At 36.9% G+C, this 21040-nt stretch overlaps 1 protein-coding gene across 1 annotated transcript in view; it reads right to left on the reverse strand.

The window, feature by feature from the left end:
* Positions 1–21040, reverse strand: part of SCLT1 (sodium channel and clathrin linker 1) — a 95027-nt gene that overhangs the window by 17373 nt on the left and 56614 nt on the right. Inside the window, exons 12-17 of the mRNA XM_080929207.1 lie at positions 18543–18720; positions 16589–16687; positions 12826–12897; positions 11177–11251; positions 8847–8992; positions 5231–5423 (exon numbers count right to left, since the gene is read on the reverse strand). Coding sequence (XP_080785333.1) covers positions 5231–5423; positions 8847–8992; positions 11177–11251; positions 12826–12897; positions 16589–16687; positions 18543–18720 — 763 coding nt within the window. The remainder of the gene's footprint in view (positions 1–5230; positions 5424–8846; positions 8993–11176; positions 11252–12825; positions 12898–16588; positions 16688–18542; positions 18721–21040) is intronic.

The raw sequence follows: 21040 nt of genomic DNA on the forward strand, positions 1-21040 counted from the left end.
TTCAGAATGATTGGCAGGAAAAGAGAGTAAATAATATCCCTCCTTTATCACTTTGTAACTCTCATCTGCAGTGGAATACCCACAGAAACAGTAAGTAGGATTACTGGACCTATTCCACTAAAAACAAAAAGTAGACACTTAGTGAGTATTGACAAGCAAAAAACTTTGATTGACAGAAGGAAAGGAATCAACCACATAGAAATCTGGAATTGAAAATAATACAATTGTCTTAGGGTTAAAGCACTTTATGTAATTATGTGCAGTCAAATGACCATCAGTATCTCAGTGGCTTTATTTTTGGCTGCTTTCAGTTTATCCACTGGAGATCATACTCTTCTCTAAGAGTATGAGGTCAAAGAACCAGCAATAAAACAGTCAATTTTTGAAAGCATGGTTTTCTATAAGACAGAATTACAACAAATTAGCTAAGATGCACTATCTCTTCATCACCAATGTTTTTCCTTTTGTTTTAACAGATTCAGTGGGATGTATTGGGTTAATCCGCTTAAAAAAAAAATCACCATTTTGATTTCCAAAACAGATCAATCCCGAATGTTAAAAATGATTAAACAAAGGGTAGGGTAGTAAGTCCTCTCAATCTTCACCCTCCCTAGATAGACAATAAAAACTAAAGACATACTGTGAAACTGTGAAAAATAAAACTGTGAGACCAGTGTTAAATCCTGCCATCGATAGCTCAGAAATATTTTTTATACAACTGTTTGACTCCTGAATTCTAAAGCAGCAATTACAACATGGAAAGGATTCCTGCATGTCTACTTAAGCTCGGGATGTAAACTTTGGACAAAAATATAAGTGCATGGCAGTTTCTGACTTGTTATTAAAATGCTCAATTATTAATCTTAAAATACTTTGGTTACTTATGACTCAAGTTTAGATCATAATATTGTGCTATCTATAAGATTATCTGCATAGTTACTGTTATTGTGACTCAGCAGTTAAATCATGGTTATCAGTTTTATTTTTCCTATCTTTGTGAACTCTTTAGATACTGTTTTAAAATTAAAAGTAGTTTTAAATATTTTATGTAGTTAAATTTACTACTGTTAACTTTCTCCATTTTTTGTTTTGTAAGAAAGCTTTATCTTAGCTATTAAATACTTAGCCATATTGCCTACTCATAGTTTCCAAGTGGAATAAATTTTATAATATGAGAGTAGACTTTAAAACATGAAAACATTTAGTGTGGGAACCTTTTAAAAGCACATACCTAACTTTAAAATGTACTCCTGCCTTCATCTTCCAGTTTTCAAAGCAACTTTGTCTGTATCTCGCACACCTCTTGTCTATCAAAGTTTGTCTTCACCTAGAACAGTGATTCTCAGCCTTTCTTGTAGGTTTATGTTAAGATGACATATGATTGGACAGGAGATAGGTGGGGAAAGGTCTAGGAGCAGAAGAGGAGGCAATAGGCAGATTGAGAGGGTGAGAAGTCCAGGAGGAGTGAAGATGGAGGCAGATGTGTATGTCTCTCTCAGTGCATCTCTAGCTTGATGAGGTTGTTGTTATTATTTCTAAGTGTTTCTATGGGTCTATTTATCTCATATAGAAAGGCAGTCTATATCTTTGTTCATTGGATATAAGCTTGTTGTGTAGAGAATTTGTGGATTAAAACTTTAATATATAACCCGTTTGATAAGTTACCGGGCTGTGGAGTCATGTTTGCACCGGGCGGTGGAGGAAAGGAACATGCAGGGGCAGTTGTACCCACCCCGGACAGAAGCAGCAGAGATGGTAGAGTGAACTGTGCCAGAGTTTATAGAGATGGCCACGTAAGGTGAGCAAGTTAGAGCAAAGCACATGGATAAAAGGTTAAGAATCTTTTAATATTTACTGCAACACTTTCTAATGCTGTGACCCTTTTTAATACAGGTCTTTATGTGGTGGCCCACAACCATAAAATTATTCCACTGCTACTTTGTAACTGTAATCTTGCTAGTTACGAACTGTCACATAAATATCTGATATTCAAAATCCCTGTGTGGGTCGTGACCCACTGGTTGAGGCTGCTCACCTAGAAGGGTGTAAGTTCTACCTTTCTTCTTGTTTTTTAGTTAGGGTCCTGCTATACAATAACCCTGACCACCACCTGGACTATACGGTTTGTTCCTGCAGTCAGGCTAGCCTCGAACCCATCATCCTTCTGCTTTCCTCTGTGTGGAAGTTTTAAGTCCAAAGTTCAATTTTTGCTGTGTACAAACATAACAAACGGATACCCAGATTTAGGTAACTCAAAAAGAATCCTCAGGTGCCCTGCCTTCAGTATTCACTTACCTAAACAATAGCTACTCCTCTGATCATATTCTTGTGAGCAATTGTACCTATCCTTCACTTTTAGATAGTGGGATAATAGATTATAAGGCTTCTATATGTCTGGCTTTTTAGCCTTATGTCTTTGGGATGCATCAAGCTCAGCACTGCTTATAAATATACCCCATTTTATACTGCTGTGTTTATTCTACTACATGAACTCATATAATCAGATGTTGATGACCATTTAAATTGTTGTCAATATTTTGGCTAAAAGTTCTATAATAATTCCTATACATATTTATTTTGATCATAAAACTTGTATCTGTGGGGTATACAAGTAGGGTTACTCGACGTAGTATGCATGTTTACACCGTTTTCTAAGGTTTTGCTAAATAATTGTTTTACTTTAGATTACTATTAGTATTGTATTCAAATCCCAAGTCCTTGATTTCGCCAGTTTTGAATGTCAGTCAGTTTTGGAAGTTGTGTAGCATTAGCTCATTCTAATTTTAATTTACTTTTCCTCAAAAGTACTAAATTGAGAAAAGTTTTGGAATATACAAAATAAAACATCTGATTTACTATGTATTCCCAAGCTTAATTATTCATTGGTAAAAACTTTTATATACATTTTTAATTAATTAGTTTTGTGGTATTGGGATAGGGCACCTAAATCTTCTGAATCTAGACAAGCATCCTAGCACTGAGCTGCAACTCTGCTTGTTAACGATGCTTTTGACCACTGAAAGGGAAATCTTATTTATTTTTTTTTAAAAGAAATTGGGCTGAGTTCAATTCCCATCAACCACATTGTGGGTCACAACCATCAATAAGGGCATTTGATGCCCCCTTCTGGCGTGTGTGTGTGTGTGTGTGTGTGTGTGTGTATGTGTGTGTATGTGTGTGTGTGTATGTGTGTATGTGTGTGTGTGTGTATGTGTGTGTGTGTATATGTGTGTATGTGTGTGTATGTGTGTGTGTGTGTATGTGTGTGTGTGTGTGTATGTGTGTATGTGTGTGTGTGTATGTGTGTGTGTGTATGTGTGTGTGTGTATGTGTGTGTGTGTATGTGTGTGTGTGTATATGTGTGTATGTGTGTGTATGTGTGTGTGTGTATGTGTGTGTGTGTATGTGTGTGTGTGTGTATGTGTGTGTATATGTGTGTATGTGTGTGTATGTGTGTGTATATGTGTGTATGTGTGTGTGTGTGTATGTGTGTGTATGTGTGTATGTGTGTGTGTGTATGTGTGTGTGTGTATGTGTGTGTGTGTATGTGTGTATGTGTGTGTGTGTATGTGTGTGTGTGTATGTGTGTGTGTGTATATGTGTGTATGTGTGTGTATGTGTGTGTGTGTGTGTGTGTATGCAGCAGAGCACTCATCCATCTTCATCATCATCATCATCATCATCATCATCATCATCATCCATACTATGGAAAATTAGGTTTCTGTTTAACATGAAGATTTTCTCCTGTAAATCCAGATTGTAATTCATTTTTTAAAAAGTCATTTTTAAATTTCACTTTTGTGTACATGTGTGTAAGTGCATGTAAGTGTAAGTGACCTCAGAGTCTAGAAGAGGGAGTCTGACTTCCTGCAGCTGGATTATAGGTGGTTCTGAGTGCTGGGAACTGAGTTCAAGTATTCTGTAATAGGAGTACACACTTTTAACCACTCATAAAATATATGAGCCATCTCTTTAGCTCATGTATTTTATTTTTAAGTCAAGGCAGCACAAATTGCTTTGTATATATGGTGTGATGAAAGAAGTCAAGATTTGTTTTTTAAACATGGATTTAACTGATCTAGTATTAAAATTATTAAGATAATTTCTTTCCTCTTTAACCAGTGTGTTTCTGCTACAAAATTAGGTCATCATCAAGATGAAATTTATTTCTGAGTTTTATTTTCTGCTATTTATAAATATATGATTATTCTGATGTTGATAATTCTGTTTTGTAACTATAGCTTTGTATTGCTATTTGGCAATATAGTTCTTTTCCATGTTTTCTATATTTCACAAAGTAAAATACCCTTGTAAGACACATTACTATTTGTCATCTCAGATTTCCTATGAATTCAGAATTCTTATGAATGCTTACAGCCCTGGATTCCAGCATTAGTATAATCAATAATTATGTGTTGACAGAAATGATATCAGACCATGACGTGATTCTTTGAATCAGGAATAAGCAAAGTGAGCCAGCAGTGCTGCTGCTTTACATCCTCACGGAGAGCCTGGAACTTGTCCAGCAGAAGCCAGTGCCACTCTCTAGAAATACGGTGGGATGGAGAGATGAGAAGCTGATGGAATAACATGTTCCTCTAAAGTGCCTTAAAGGGGTTATTGCAGAAGAAAGGGAAAAGAATATAAAAGGTAAGGACCTTTCTCAGATGAGACTTTGTCCCTTGCATTCTTCTTGCTGCTGCTTTTAGACTAAGTAGGAGGGGCTCTCAGAGCAAGCTGCTGCAACATTCTCTTTGAAGAAGTCTCAGTCTGAGAAGGTAACGGAAGTAAAAGTATGGCAGAATGTAGAGCTGTCTAAACTACAGTTCTGCTAGTGTTGCTTGCATTGCTTTGGCAGGAAGATCAGTTTGTTGTATGGCTGGCAAAGAACATTAAAAAAAAAGTATGTAGATAGAAAAGACAATCATGTTCCACTACGTAGGACTTTGAATTTAAGATTTCATGCTATCTGATGAGAAGAAGGCAGACCCTCCTCCCCAACCAGCATAATACAGAGATGCCTGAATGCTGTGTTCATCACACTGTCCAGCTATGGCATCAGTCTAGGTGTTTGTACTAATGAATGGATGAACACACACACACACACACACACAAACACACACACACACACACACACTCACACAGCCCAAAAATGTTTTACTAAGATTCTAATAAATATTATCTAGATCTTGATTTTCCTAAGAACACATTTAACTGATTCTGAAAATACCATTAATTTTGCTTTTTTTTGGGCCTCCAGAGCAATTTTTCTCAAATCCTCAGTCTCCTTCTGTAGTTGTTCATTTTCTTGCTGAAGCTTCAGCCTTTGCTCGCTGACAAATCCACAGTTCTCCCTCTCAGACTCCAATACAGTTTGAAGTTTCTGGATCATTTCATGGGAACGTGATATCTCTTCTGAGGAACTGTTTTTGTTTAAACAATGAAACAGAACACAAAGGATAAAGCTGTGCACACTTTACGATACAGACTTCTGTTTTCTTTATTCTGAGTCATTTCTTTTCATGGTGCTGGGGATTGAGAACACACTAAATATATCCAAAGCCCTCATTTTACTAACGTGGTTTCAAAAATGCATGCAATGCCATGCAAATGTGTTTAATTTACCAATTTTAAATATGGATGAACAAGGTAACCTGTTGTTATTTATTTGGAAAAACCAATGCAAAATATTTCAGAGTTTCCTAACACTGAGAACTGTTATATCGAGAGAACAATATGATGCTGATAGCAAGCAAATTTCTACTTAAAGGAGAACCACAGAAAAACACAACAGCTGATTGTCTCAAAGTTAAGGTTAAGTCAAGTCCAGCCCAGTCCCTCAAAGAGGGACCACTAGAGAGTATTGGAGACTTGAGAAATAACAAACCTAGTATTCCTGGAACTAGAATAGGACAAGAGAATGCACACTCCTGGGACCTGCTGAACGAAGAGCACAGCGATTTATCAAGTGTACCCTGAGGATACATGACAAGACAAACTGGAGAACCTCCCGTGTGTGTGGACGGTATGGAAAGCTCTCACTGCCGCCCCACATGCTGGGGAACATGTAAGAAGTGATCCTGGCGAGAAGCACAGCAAAGTGGAGAGCTTCGAAGCCATTTCCCATTTGTTCAACAAAGCCAAAGAACTGATGCTAGGGCGAAGTCCACTAGAACAAACATAGACCAGCCCTTATCCCTTATGGAACATTTAAAATTGTAAAGAGCTGCTTTTACATGTTAAAAACAAGAGAAAGCTTTTCACCCATTGCTCCCAACCCATATACAGCATGTGAAAACATACAATAAAAATGAGTTCACACTGAACAGAATTAGCATTGAAGTAAGCAATGTGGGAAGTTCTTAGCTACATTTTCATTCCACAATTTTTAAGAACTCACAAAGAAAAGAAGCATCATTACATAATGTGGTGGTTTGAATAAAAATGGCCTTATAGGCTCACATATTTGAATGCTTAGTCCTTAGTTAGAAGAACTATTTGGGAAGAATTAGGAAGTGTGTCATGGGGGTATGCTTTGAGGTTTCAAAAGCTCTCCAGGCCTAGTTAGCTCTCTCTCTGCTTCCTGCCAATCAATCAGGATTTAAGTTCTCATCTACTGCTCCATTGCCATGCCTGTGTGCCCGATACCACGTGACTCATGATGGCAATCATGAACTAATCATCTGAAACTATAGGAAAGCCCCCAATTAAATGTTTTCTTTTATAAGTTGTCTTGGTCATAGTGTTCCTTCACAGTAATAGAACAGTAACTAAGACACAAGATAAATATGTCTTAAAATGCTGACATCTGTTTATACTCATGGAAAAACTGCATGCATGTCAAGAATAGTAGAAAGACCTTTTCTATCAACTATGTAGCTTAATAAATGCCAATAAATTCAAAGACAAAGTCCATGTCAAATTAAATTTAGTCATAAAATGAAGAACGTCGCTTCATATTATCACATTAGGACAGTGATCCATCAGGAGGACATGATAATTCCAGACACACGCTCAGAACACTGGCTTACCTAGTTTTATAAAACTACTGGATATAAAAGCACAGAGTGGTTACAGCATAAAAACAGGTGACTTTACTATTACATGATGATCAACAGACAGGTCACCAGGACAAAAACAGAGAAAGACATATCAATTATATGATATCAGAGATCAACTACGCTAAATAAGTATCTACAGAATATTTTACTCAACACTACAAAGAGTTGAACTCAGTTTTGAAAACAAATAATGTAATCATCTCAATAGATGCAGAAAAGGCCTTTAACAAAGTTCAACATTACTTGATGATAAAACCCTAAAAGAAAGCAGGAATTCAAAGCTTATACTTCAACATAATGAATACTGCCTATGGTAAAATGGCCACATTATAGTAAATGGAAAAAGGCTTAAGGAAGTTCCTTGAAAACAGGAATGAGACAAGGTGTCAGCTCTCTCCACTCCTACTCAATGCAGTGACTGTAGCCTTAATTAGAGCAATAACACAAGAGAGAAATAAAATGGAAAAAAGGAAAGAGCCAAGTTATTTCTATTTATAGATATGCGATCTCATTCTAGCAATGCTAGAATGTAATAATAATAACAAATAAAAAATAAAAATTAAAAAAGCCCTTTAGTAATAATATACCTAAGCAAGGAAACCAAAGACCTCTACGATGGAGAAATTTAAAACTCTGCAGAAATTGAAGATACTAAAAGACAGAAAAATATTTTCATGCTCACAGAACTAATATAGTAAAACTGTTTGAATTACTTTTAAGTCACCTACACATTAAAGGCAATTCCCATAAAAATTCTACTGGCATTCTTCACAGAACTAAAGAAAAGAATCTGTCACGTTAGTATAGAAGATGCTGAATAGCTAAAGTAATCCTAAACCAAAGAACAATGCTTGAAGTATCACAGTAACTTATTTCCTATTATATTGTAGAGCCACAAAACAAAAACAGTATGTAAGTCACACAAAAATAGACAGGTAGATAAGAAAAACAGAGGACTCAGAAATAAACCCATGCTCCTCAAGTCACCTGTTTCGTGACAAAAGTTTCAAAAACATACTTTAGAGAAAAACAAAACGGTGCTGGGAAAGCTGGATAGTCACGTGTAGTAGGAGGAGACTAGATCCCTTCCACCTCGTACAAAAATTAATTGGAAGTGAACCGAAGACTTCAATGTCTAAAATTGTCAGGGAGAACAGACAGAAAATATCTCAAGATATAGGGACAGCAAAGACTATCTGAAAAATACAGTACTAGCTTAGAAAATAATACTATAAATTGATATAAGAAACCACACATTAAAAAGCATCTGCAGAATGAACATGTAAAGGAATTGATTCAAATGGTAATCATTGTGCCAACAAGCAAGCCAGACCCAGAAAGACAATTATTCCTATGTGCTGATATGGTTGGTTGGTTGAGTTGTGTGTGTTTGTGTGTATGTTGGAAATGGAATTCTGAGGGTGCTAGGAGAATGCCTTGGGGAGGAGTGAGTATCAGAGTGGGTAACAGCTTACCTATAACATGAAAGCAGAAATGTATACTACTTAGTGGGTGATAAGGTGAACAATCATAGGGTAGACAGGGGACATGGAGGAGAGCCGCGTGGAAAGGGAACAAATTATAAGATAGCACTATGACTTATGAGTATGAAAATGCTATCACTAAATGCATTACTTTGTATGCCAACTTAAAACTTAATAAAAACAGGTATTATGAAAAAAACGTATTTGGTTGTTTTTATACTTCTATAAAAAGGTAAATAATTCACCAGAACCCATGTGAATTCTTAAAATGTTATCATAGGAAACCCAAAAGAAAACTTACTTCATTTCAAGTTGTTTTATTCTATTTTCTGCACTCTTGAGTCTTAGTTGAAGATCATCTTTTGAACGCTCTGCAGCAAGACATCTTTGGTGCATTTCTTCCAATTTTCTATAATCACCTTCATCCTGTTTGCCTTCACGGTAAATCTGAGGAAAAGGCTCATAAGCATTACTTTATAGAAAATTATCTCAATAAAAACAATGCAGAGAAATAGTCCTAAGTGTGTGTTCATATCTTCTTACTGTAAGCTACTGTAAGACATTTATGATTGATTCATTTACAAAATAAAATGCTATGAACTGACAGCTGAAAAATATGAAATCATTCATGCTCACTGTAAAGTTATTCAACTAGTACAGAAACATAAAACAGCTGCTGAGGTTTTTAAAAAAGGCTTTAAATGTCAATTTACAGACACCTGGTCGTAGGGTAGATCTGCAGCTCAGTAGCAGAGCCCTTGTTACGTGTGTTCAAGGCCCAACATAAAAGGGAAAAAGCCTGCTAGCAATTATTTTGGGAATATTCAAGATAATTCTCAACTGAAATACTTAAAAGTAACGGTGTGTGTTGTAGTTTAACTAGTAGATCTGAAAGTTCTAGAACTTTGCTTTGGATTACCTGTGCAACAGCATGGCTGAAATTGAAGCTTCCGTTCTCAGGGGGAGTTGTATTGGAGTCAGTTCATGACTGGGTTTCCTCTTACAGCAGAGGGTTAACTACCTAGCAGGTCCTGAGGTCCACATCACATTTTCAGACAAACTGTCCATCCAACTGCCCTCCCCAGTCTCCTGTGCTGTCCCAGTGAAGACGGTGCTGCTCTTCCCACAGAGGTAGACTAGACTGTGTCAGCACCCCTTGTTGGCACACTGAGCATCACTGCAGCCCTACAATGCTATGGTCTTGGCTTGCTGCTGTGTAGTTAGTGGAGAACTAGTTGCTGTGCTTTTTAAGTTTTACATTGCACCAATAAAACAACCTGTTTTTTAACTATGTCATGTAATATTAAAAAATTCACGCAATTAAAAATTCATCCCAAAGCCTTATGTATAGTAGAAGTATTACTTAACATGTTATGAAGAAAATCTGGAAGGATCAACCTTTAGGAGTATAACAGTCAAAAAATGTCTACCTTGAAACAGAAGTGCCTATGCTTTTCCCACAAATGAAGCCATATCCTATACTGTTTGTAAATTGCTGCTTTACTACCTGAATTTGTTATTATTTTTGAAAACATGGATATGTCATATACTTTGAATACCATGGAGTTCACCTTTCAAAGGCAAGTTCCAACTTCATTGCTTGATATCTTTAACTTTAGAATTACTTAGCCTTTAAACATGATAAGTGCTAATATTTGGTTGCCCTTTCTTTCCCAAGGCATTTTAAAACATTACTGCTAATGAAAAAGCATGCAGGAAACTAATTTTAAGGTTTTTACTTCAAATATCATTGGGTTAAGTATTTTACCTAATAATTGTATTCTTTTAAAATATTTGACCTTATGTGTATGAGTGTTTTGCCTGCAGGTAGGACTGTGTAGCTGTAAGTGCCTAGTGCCTACAGAGGCCAGAACAAGAGCACTGGATCCCCAGAAAATGGAGCTATAGGTGCTTGTGAGCCTCCATGTGGGTGATGGGAACTGAACCCAGGACTCTGGGAGACAGTGTTCTTAACCACTGATCTTCCCAGACCCCTAATTATCATCTTCTTAAAAGGTAAAAATCTGGGACAGAGAAATAACTCAGTCAGTAAACTGCTTGTTGGATGGTCATTCACATAAAAGCCGGGTGTGGAGGCGTGTGCCTATAATACCAGTTCTGGGGTGACAGAGCCTCCTGTATTTCTGGGGTTGTTGGCCAACTATCTAGCTGAGTTGGTGAGTTACAGTTTCATGGAGATTCTAAAAAAATAAGGCAGAGAAAGACTGAGGAAGATACCCAATGTCCACCTCTGGCCTCTATGCATACATAGGCACCTGCATACATTTATATATACAAACACATACATAATAAAAATAAAATTCATAGCATATCATGATTTTTTTTTTGTTGTCTATACCTATTATGCCCATTTCTAACTTTAGTAAGTTAGCATGAAGTTACAAAAGAAAACAAAATGAAAAGCCACTCTTGGGATGAGGTGAGGATAGAACAGTAAATAGACACTTCAAAAAAGATCTTGAAGTACTAAGTTAAAAAAGGGTATTCTAAGGAGCAGGTGAAATGAGTATTTCAATGACTTTAGTGAGTCAGCACTGGCCAGAGCGTACGTACAAGGCCAGCGTGAACAGAGCAGGCAGCAGGTGCCTTCAGGCAGCTATGTGTTCTTACCTTCTCCAGTTCTTCTTCCACAGCTCTTTTCCCTCTAATGGCTCGATCGATTTGACCTTGCTTTTCATCACAGTCCTGTAAAGCCAAGCCATAAGGTAAATAAATGTATCTGGTGAAACACTAAGATGAGGAAAAATGGAAAAGTAAAAGAGTTCATAAAAATATTACAGTTACCTAACAGAGTTAAGTAAGGCCACTGTAACTGTCAATTTCAAAAAGTGGCTGACCTACCCCAGGAATATAGAAATTGCCTTTGGCTATACGATACTAAGAAATTCATAAAGAAGCAGAGGTTATGGTACTGTGGGGGGGAAAAATGAGAATTTTTGATGTTACAAGTTCTCTTTTCATATACTATTACCAAATACTTTGCAAGATGAACCAGACACTGTCACAGCATCCCAAAGGAAACATTTGACATAAAAGGTGCATAAATTCTAAGTTAAGATTTCTTTGTAAAGTAACAAACAACCAGGGAAATGTATTAGCATGAGCATAACAACCGAAACATTTACGCTTAAGAAACTTCGTGTGTTGAACGTTTTACTTAGTAATTTAACAAGTACATCAACTAATCAACATGATTATTTTGCCAATATACTAAAACAAAAAGAATCAGCTAGTGAGTTCTTCACAATTATTCCTCTATTTATTTGAGAATAAGTATAGTTTTATTAATTATGAGTCATGCTTTGGTGAACCTACTTTGTAGACAACATACCACTAGTAATACTCAAATTTTTACAATTATGTAAAAGGCCTACCTTGGTGTCCAAAATTTAAAGTAAGGTTTTAAATTATGGCCTAAACTTAATTATTTTTAACCAATACAAATCAGATAAGATTTACTTTTTGCTAAAATAGAATTCTAATTTATAGCAAACACAAATTTAATGTATGTCCTATACAAGTTCATATACATGATAAGGTACTTATCTATAGAAGGTTTTTGTTTTTCAGGGGGAAGGAATGTTTGTCATAGTTTCATTACATAGCTCAGGCTGTTCTCAAACTTGAATTCAAAATCCTCCTCTCTCTCTCTCTCTACCTGCTGAAAGGTAATTTCATGATGCTAAATTTGTGACTTCTGCTAGGTTCCTAATACCACTCATGTGACTTTAATACATATCTGTGCTGGTTAGTCTTTGTCAACTTGACACCAACTAGAGTCATCTGGAAAGAGACTTGGAAGGAGAAGCTGCCTCCATCAGACTGTCCTGTGGGTATGTCTATGGGAGAACTGTCTTGAGACCAGCAAGCTGTAGGTGCTGGCACCCTGGGACACGTGGTCCTAGGTTGTATGTGAAAGCAGGCTGAGCAAGTCTTCTTAAAAAGCCAAACAGCATCTTTCCATGGTGTCTGCCTTCATTTCCTGCTTCTAGGTTCCTGCCTTGGGATCCTGCCCTGTATAATAGACACAACTTATAAACTAAAATAGATCTCTTTCTTCTCAAGTTGGTTTTCTGTCAGTGTTTTACCAAAGCAACAGAAATGCCTTTCAGAGGTATTTAAATATTATTATTTACTTTGTTTCCTAGAACCTAACATAGGTTATGGTTTAACAATATATGTGGACCAAAGGGATTCCCAGTAACATACTAAAACAAGTTCTATTTGGAGGAAAATACTAACAAGGTCTTGTAACATACCATCTGAAGGGCTGAGAGTTCTTCCTTTAATTGCAAAATCAGTACTTCATACTGTTTTTTTGTACTTTCAACCTATGAATTCAGAAATAATTTAGGAAAAGAATAAAAAATGATTACTGACAAAAACTTAGGATGGTTTATTTTAAAAAGAAACATAACTTTCATGGCATAAAAGATAAAAAAGCATACAATATATGAAATATCTAAGAATTAGTCATAAGCTGTGTGTAATTAGCTGGCACATATGTGGCTGACGCAGGGAGATTTTGTTCATTCTGCCTGGACTATATATTGAGCTCAAAGCTAGTCATATGGACTGGGCCAGACCAGACCAGATCAGACAAGACCACAGTACTGTGCCTGTAGCATTGGCTTAGTTTATATAAGCTTCAGAATCTTCAATATTGTAAACATAAAGAATTGGCCATGAGAATTGAGGAGAAAACTGGATGATACATACAAAAAGACAGAAACTATTAAACAGTTTGGTCTCAGAATCCTTTTACACTGTAAAAACAGAGCTTTTGTTTATCATGGATTCTTTCAACTAACATTTTACTATTACTAGAAACGAAAGCAGAAAACCATAAATTTTTACCATTTTCTTTCATAAATAATCTAATAATTATTTTAGATAACAAAATAATTTTTAATGAAAAAATATTTTTCTAATCTAAAAATTTTGAGGACAGTCCAGTTTAAATCTCAGTCTATTTACTGGGTGTCTGGATGGATGGGAGACAGCTAGGTTCTCCTAGGTGCTAGACACTCCACCTGCTGTGCATGTCACACAGGCTCCACAAATATCACTTTGACCTGTGAGAGGAAGAATGTGGAAGGCAATGTCTGCAGAGTCCCTCAGTGCTGCAAAAAGATGTCAGAGAACAAGGAGAAAAACAAAATCAGATATTGAGTATGCAATGAATGACCTCGGAAGCCCTGTGTAGGATCTTCTTACAATGCACACTAGACACCACTGTGGAGTAAGTGAGTGCTCAAGGAAAGGTTTGAACAAAGATTGAGCCTTTCAGAAACAGAGCAACTGGTGTGCACAGAGCATTTTGGAGGATTAGTTATACTTCATCAGCTTGCACACAGCAATCATTCTTCCCAACAGCCACTCGGGTTACTTTTGAAGGACCAAGAGGATTATTTATGAGGACAGTAGACTAACAGGAAACTTTTATGATCTAACAGCCTTTGAAACATTCTTGTATGAAATGACCTATCTTAGTAATATAAGGCAACTTTCTTTAGAATACATTCAATATGCCTGCTTGTATACTTTATTTGGTTAATTAATATGAGTTATCTTTTTGAAGACCCACCAAACAGTGTACATGGCCTTTTCTTTGCACTATAATTTATATCGACATTTCAGATAAATGGGGAATTAGGACCATACAGATCAATCTATTTTGCTTGCAGGTCAGTAATAGTATGAGCATAACATTTGTTGAGGATTATGTGCATTAATTCTGTTCAGAATGCTTCTGTGTGTCACTCATTCTTACAACTCCATGTTATTATCTCTATTACAGATGAGATTACATGCTATAATTTCCAGGTAAGGGGTTGGTGTCCAGCAAGGCACATTAGTAGAACCTTTAAACAATGGGGTCTACTGGTAAATCTTCAGCTCATGTGGTGATGCACTTGAAGGGGTCATGGGGACGTCAGCCACCTTCTCTCCAATCTTCTAGCTTGGCTATGTGATGAGCAGTTTGACTCCATCATGTGTCCTGTTATGATATACTGTCTTTCTGAGAACCTGACAATGGGACTAGCGAACTAACCACAGACTAGAGCCACTGAAACCAGAAGCCCAAATAAACCTATTTTCTAGGTTAATTCTCTTTTATTTTTGTTATAGCAACAAAAAGCTGACTTATACAGCAATGGATAGGGAAAGTAAGCCATGAATGTCTCAGGTACTATAAAAAAATTTGGTTCTTAAAAGTCCAGTTGTACTTATCGGTCTCCCTACAGAATTCCTAAACCGTTTTCTTCCAGTGTCTAACAAAAACATAACTAATATGAAGTTTTATGGCAATATAATAAATTTTAGAGTATTTTTGTAATGCTGGTAGAGTCTTTCTAAAAGGAAACTTCTCAAGTATTAACATCAGTGATCTAATTTTAAGTGTTAGGATCTGATGAAACAAAATGTGAGACTAGGAAATTTTCACTGGGCAGGGCTCTGAAATTCACAAGAGACTAAAATCTCTGTATCTCCCTCAGTATCCTGCCCCTCTGTGCTTCTCCCTCCCTGTAGGGAGCCCTTTGTGCTGCACCCAAACATGGCGCCAGCTTCCCGCCGAGAACTCAGCAAACAGAGCTGTTGCCCAGCCAAGAGACTTAGAGCACATGCACCACACACTAATGAGCTACTGGAGAGTGCACCAATCAGGGAGTGACACAAGTCTCCTGGGCATATATAAGCAATACATTTTCTCTCCCACGTGGAGAAGTCCCCTGCTCAAAGGGGGATCCCTGCTCAGAGATTGTACAATAAAGGTTGTTCGCAGAAGAATCCTGTTGTTGCACGCCTATTCCTGCCGGCGGGACCTGGGGCGCGCGACACCTCCCTCCTTTCTTCTCTTGCTCTAGTTTCTTGCCATGTGGTTCAGACTGGTCAAGAATACAAAGACCTATGTCAGCCACCCCAGTGTTGAGAATATGTGCGTGTCACTACACCCAGTTTGGTTTTCTATAAAGATTTTTTACACAAATATTTTCTTTTATAATTTTTTGAATAATAAGGATAGTTGTGAATGAAATACCAACTAACTGGAAACTATTTTTCTACTTACCAAACATATAAGGCTAAAAATGGCCAATATTTTACTTTTAAAAATTAAAATATGTGAGAAATAAGTTATTTTCATACTTAAAAAAGCAAACACATGTTTGTTCAATTGTGTAACTAGGACAGATATATATTAAAATTTGTTCATTATATCTACTAGCCAATAAAATAAAGACTTAGAGCAATTGTCAATTGTAATAATAGGGAAATAAGACAGCATGGATATTTTCAAGGAAAATATTTTCAGCTATACTCAATAATCAGAAATAAAAAGGTAAATATTTATAGTGCTCGTGTAACAACAGGGTCTTCTCTGAGAAACATTAGGTACTGTGGTCATCGTGAATATTAACAGTCTAGGTACACAAACCTGGGAGGTACAGGGCTCACAGGCTAGAAAGCTGTACAGCATGGTAATGCACACAGTAAGATGCACACATGGTATTTGTCTACACAAATATGCTTCAGCCTGAAAAGGTACCGTAAAAGTAAGATGCCACAGCTGTTTCAGCGTTAGAATAATGTCATTAGATAACTGCCATCACACATAGCTTGTTCTTATCCAAAATGACCTTATATGGCATGACTAAAGCATATTTCTAAGATATATTTGCAATGGCTTTGTAAAAGTGAAAACTACTACTTAGATGTTTGAAAAAAGCAAATATGTCAACTTTGTGTTTTTAAATTATAAAAAAAAATCACTTGAAATTGTAGTTCACTGAGAAGAAAATTTATACTGAGCATAGAAAATATAGGTAAGAAAATAACCCACTGTTTATGAGCCAAAGACTATGTAGTACATTACACTATACCCATAGCACTTTAATTTTAATGAAAGAAACATTACAGTTTTTAACTCTTAAATTAATAGTGTCATATATAGTCCTTGTGAATGCACACACAAAATTTTAATTTTAAATTTTGCATTTTACATATAATTAAACTCCTTACTTCTTTCCTTGCTTTGATGGCAGCATCTTGTATAAGCTGAGAAATTGTTTTCTTCATTTTTTCTCTGTCAGCCTCTTTTTGCTTCTCTTCAAGCAGAATCTTCAGAAGATAATCAGAGCACGTCATACATAATTTCACTAGGGAGGTAACGTACTCTTTGACAGCAGTGTTCCATTCTAGGTTTCTGAAATGCCTCCACTGGAGGACCTTGCATAAGTCATGAATGATAAAGAATTTCCCCAGCTCTGACCACCTTTTCCTAATTAAATCTTTCCAGTTTTTTCAGCTGGTTCCTACCACTTTTCTTATCTCCACAACTGAAAGTTCCATGGCCATTTTGAACTTTTTTTTTAAAGTCTCCACACAAGCCACTATCTATGTGTATTATGGGTAGAATATAGTTTACTTTTGGTGGTACTAATGTTAAAAGCAAGGGTTCCCATATGCTACACAAATATTCTGTCAATGAGCTATATCCCAAGACCTACTGTATACATTTTAACTGTCCCAAGAGTAGAGAGACCGAATTTAAGTCACTAAGTGAGAGGCATAAACTCTTCAGCAATTTCAAAGTTTGGTTTTTGAAGAGATAGTTTCCTTCTTATTTTTGAATCAGGGTCTTACTGTAGAGCCCACTGGTATTAACTTCATCATCCTCCTGCTTCACTTCTGGCTGCTGGGACTGCAGGCATACGGCACCTCGCCAAGCTTTGTTCTAGGTATGTAAAATCCAATGTACACCTTTTGCATTTTTAGTATCTCTCTTGAAAAACCTAAATAAAGCATTTCCTTTATACCCATGCATTTCCTACTATAATATTCTGTACATATTATATATTATATAAATTCTGATATATATGTTAATGCTATAGTGAATTCTATAAAAAAAGGGTTGTAACAATAAAAAAAAAAAAACCTAATCTCTGTCTTTCATAGATTATAACCATTCAAAGGTTAACAGTTCAAGACAGCATGGCCCAGGACAGTACAGAAAGCACAAAGGTTAAGGGGTTGAAAAAAAAGATGAGTTGAGAAATCCATCTAGTCTTCTGAGCTACCTTTAACTCTGCCCATTAAGCTTCTGCTTGATGAGGGGATTGTACAGGTAAAAATGAAAGACACATGTCTAGGAATCACCTCACTGAGTACACTCTAGGAAAACACTATGATAGCATAGAGGACGAAGAATAGTGACTCAGGGTATGGGGACATAACAAATCTGATACCGAGGGCCGTGGATCTGCCAGCACCTAATACAGATATAGATACTCACAGCTAACCATCAGATTGAGCCCAGGGACCCCAATGGAAGAGCTAGGGGAAGGACTGAAGGAGCTGAAGGGATTTGCAATCCCACTGGAAGAACAACAATATTTACTAACTGGACCCCCAGAGCTCCCAGGGGCTAAACCACCAACCAAATAGTATACATAGATGGGTCCATAGCTCCAGCTACATATGTAGCAGAGGACGGCCTTATCTGGCATCAATGGGAGGGGAGGCCCTTGGTGCTATGGACGCCTAATTCCCCAGTATAGGGGGATGCTAGAGCTGGGAGGTAGTAGTGGGTGGGTGTTTGGGGGACCACCCTCTTAGAGGCAAGGGGAAAGGGGAGGAAAGATGGGATGGAGGATTTGCAGTAGGAGGGGCTGGAGACCAGGAACAATATTTGAAATGTAAATAAATAAAATAGCCAACACCCTCCACAATTAAAAAACAAAAACAAACAAACAAAAAACAAGTCTGCTAACTTAAATACTATTTTTGAAAAGTGACTGGCATGTTAGCATATTTTATGATATTACTCTTACCATTCAAAATGCAGCATAATTCTTGGATAATGGGAAGTGTCATTTGTTTCCATGCATTTATTCAGTAGCTGCTGATGTATTTACTGTTAGGTGTGGGGCATGTGGGGATCTTACTGTTTTATAACATGTTTCTGTTTTCTTACCTGATTCTGTTTAAGGTTAGCTTCTTCTAAGAGCTGCATGCTATCTCTGGCTCTTGAAATAGCCTCATATTTCTCATTTTCTGATTCACTGCACTTTGCTTGTAGTTCTTTGATCTGCTTTTCCAATTGTGTTTTCCCTGTTTTTAGTACACTGGCTTCTTGAATTGCTATACACAATCTAGAAATTAATAACCACAATATGAGATTTATACATTTTTAAAGGGAAGGAAGGACACATGAAGTTTAATAAATATCACTATATGATGGTATTATGCTGTTATTTTTACATGTATTTCTCATTTAAACCTTGCTATATTTATAAAAAAGTGGATTTTACAATGGCTATTTCAAATAAAACCGCACCCTGGTCAGCTTTGTTTTAAGATAATAAAAACAGCAGCAGAACTGAGACATTTTGACTTTGATCCCTATGGGTTTTTGTGTCTTTATAATTTTGTGAAAATTTTATAGGTGTATACAATGTACCCTGGCCATATGTATCCCCACTGCCTTTCTCCAGCTCTCTCTCTCCTCTCTCAACATGCTTTCCATCTACTGCCTAACTTCATATCTATTTTTCCCCCAAATAAATACAATTAGTGCTTCCTGTATGGAATGTGTGTAGGATCATTTACTTGGGTGTGGTAAACGTACCAATGGCCTCTCCTAAAAGAAAAGTAAATCTCTCTTAGCAGACATTGAATGCTATTCCTCCATTTCCCTGCAAAAAAGGGCACGCCTCTCAGGGGTATTAACCAAACATGGTGATATAAAGGCTGGACACGACAACCCAACAGGAGGACAAAAGTGTCAGAAACAGCTTCTGTGCCTCTTAGGAATCCCACAAAAACACCAAGCCACACAACTATAACATAACTATAACTGAGAGCCTAGGTTAGCTTGAAGCAGGCTCTTGATGTCATTTCAGTCTCTGTGAACCCGACCCCCCTGGCTCTCACAATCCTTTCTCCTCTTCAGCAGGATTCCCAGGGCTCTGCCTAAGGTTCGGCTATGGGTCTCTGCATCTGTTTGCATCAGTTGCTGGTTGAAGCCTCACTGCTGACTGTTATGCTAGGCTACTGTCCTTTTCTGTGATGTTCTCTGAGCTTGGGAGGAGGGTTGAGTAGGATGTTTATATACTTGTCCTACTCACTGCCGAGCATTACCAACTAATTGCTTATTCTCAGGACTTAGAAGAGTTAGGAGTCTCTGCAGTAATCACTGCCTCCTGGAATACGCAGCTCCTCGACCAAGGCTGAGAGCAGCATAAATCTGTTGGTATGTCCAGTCTTAGAGGATTTCTGTGCTTAACAGATCACAATCATATGTTTGATTTCAGCTATAAGTACAATGCAAATCCATAGGCTGTGAGTATTCTTTTATAAGTTATTAATGACAATTTTCAAGCTCTTCAAAGAAACATTAGAGATCTGAACAGAACACAATATTCCAGAATAATGTTTGTAGTGAGACAGCAAGTTAAGACAAGGCTATTAGAATATATTTTAAAAGGCATCTCAGAACTTCAAAGATAATTGAAAAAAGGTATTTCTCAAAAAAAAAAATTAAAGGAAAATTTTATTTTCTCTCTTAAACATATACGTTTAATTCAACTTCATTGTTCTTACCTTTTCTGCTTTAAAATAAAAAGAAATTTGATTCTGAAACTAAGAATGGTTATGCTGCTCCAGGGAAAAGTAAAGGCAGGAAATAATTTCCTCATATATGAAAAAGATGGCTGTTTCCAAAACTAATCAATGTGCTTTATATTCTGTACCTTAGTAGCTGAAGTTATTTTTTGGACAGGGTCTGTTATGTATCTAAGCCTGGCCTTGAACTCATGAATTCTGCTTTCTCAGTGCCTGTAGTGTTTGCTGTACACCTCTTCCTAAAAGGGATATGCATCTGGTTTCCTGAAGCAGAATTTGTTTTCTCTACCAACCAAACATCCCAGGATATCATCAGACAGCACCTAAAACCCAGGGCAGTCACCTCCCCACCTGCCCAGGGCTCTCATCACCACATTCACAAAATGCTATCTTTTATTCTTTTCTCTTGTTTTATGACTACAAAAATGTATGTAATCATTTCTGGTTTGGAAGATGTTACCTGGAGTAGCCTGAATGGCCACTCATGTTTAGTTCAGAATCAACACACTCTTACTCCTCTTGATATGAGAGTTGTGATTTACTGTACTTGCATAGGCTAAGAATTTTCTGGCATCTCACATAAGACCCATTCCTCATGCTTCTTAATTTTAATAAAAGGACTCCCCATTATGAACATACTCATGACTACAAAGCCTGAATAATTTCTTAAATTTGGCGCTTCTGGTCTTTCAGAGCATTAGAGAGTGCTTAAAGTACCCAACCAAACCTTAAATGAAAAAATTAAGATTGTATTTTCTTTTACATTAGAGGACTATACATGTTATCTTTGTGTGGTTATGTGACTACAGCAGCTAGAGGCGGACACTGACTTCCCTGGAACTGGAGTTC

The sequence above is a fragment of the Micromys minutus genome (genome assembly GCF_963924665.1).
Source record: "Micromys minutus genome assembly, chromosome: 15".
Classification (NCBI taxonomy): Eukaryota; Metazoa; Chordata; class Mammalia; order Rodentia; family Muridae; genus Micromys; species Micromys minutus.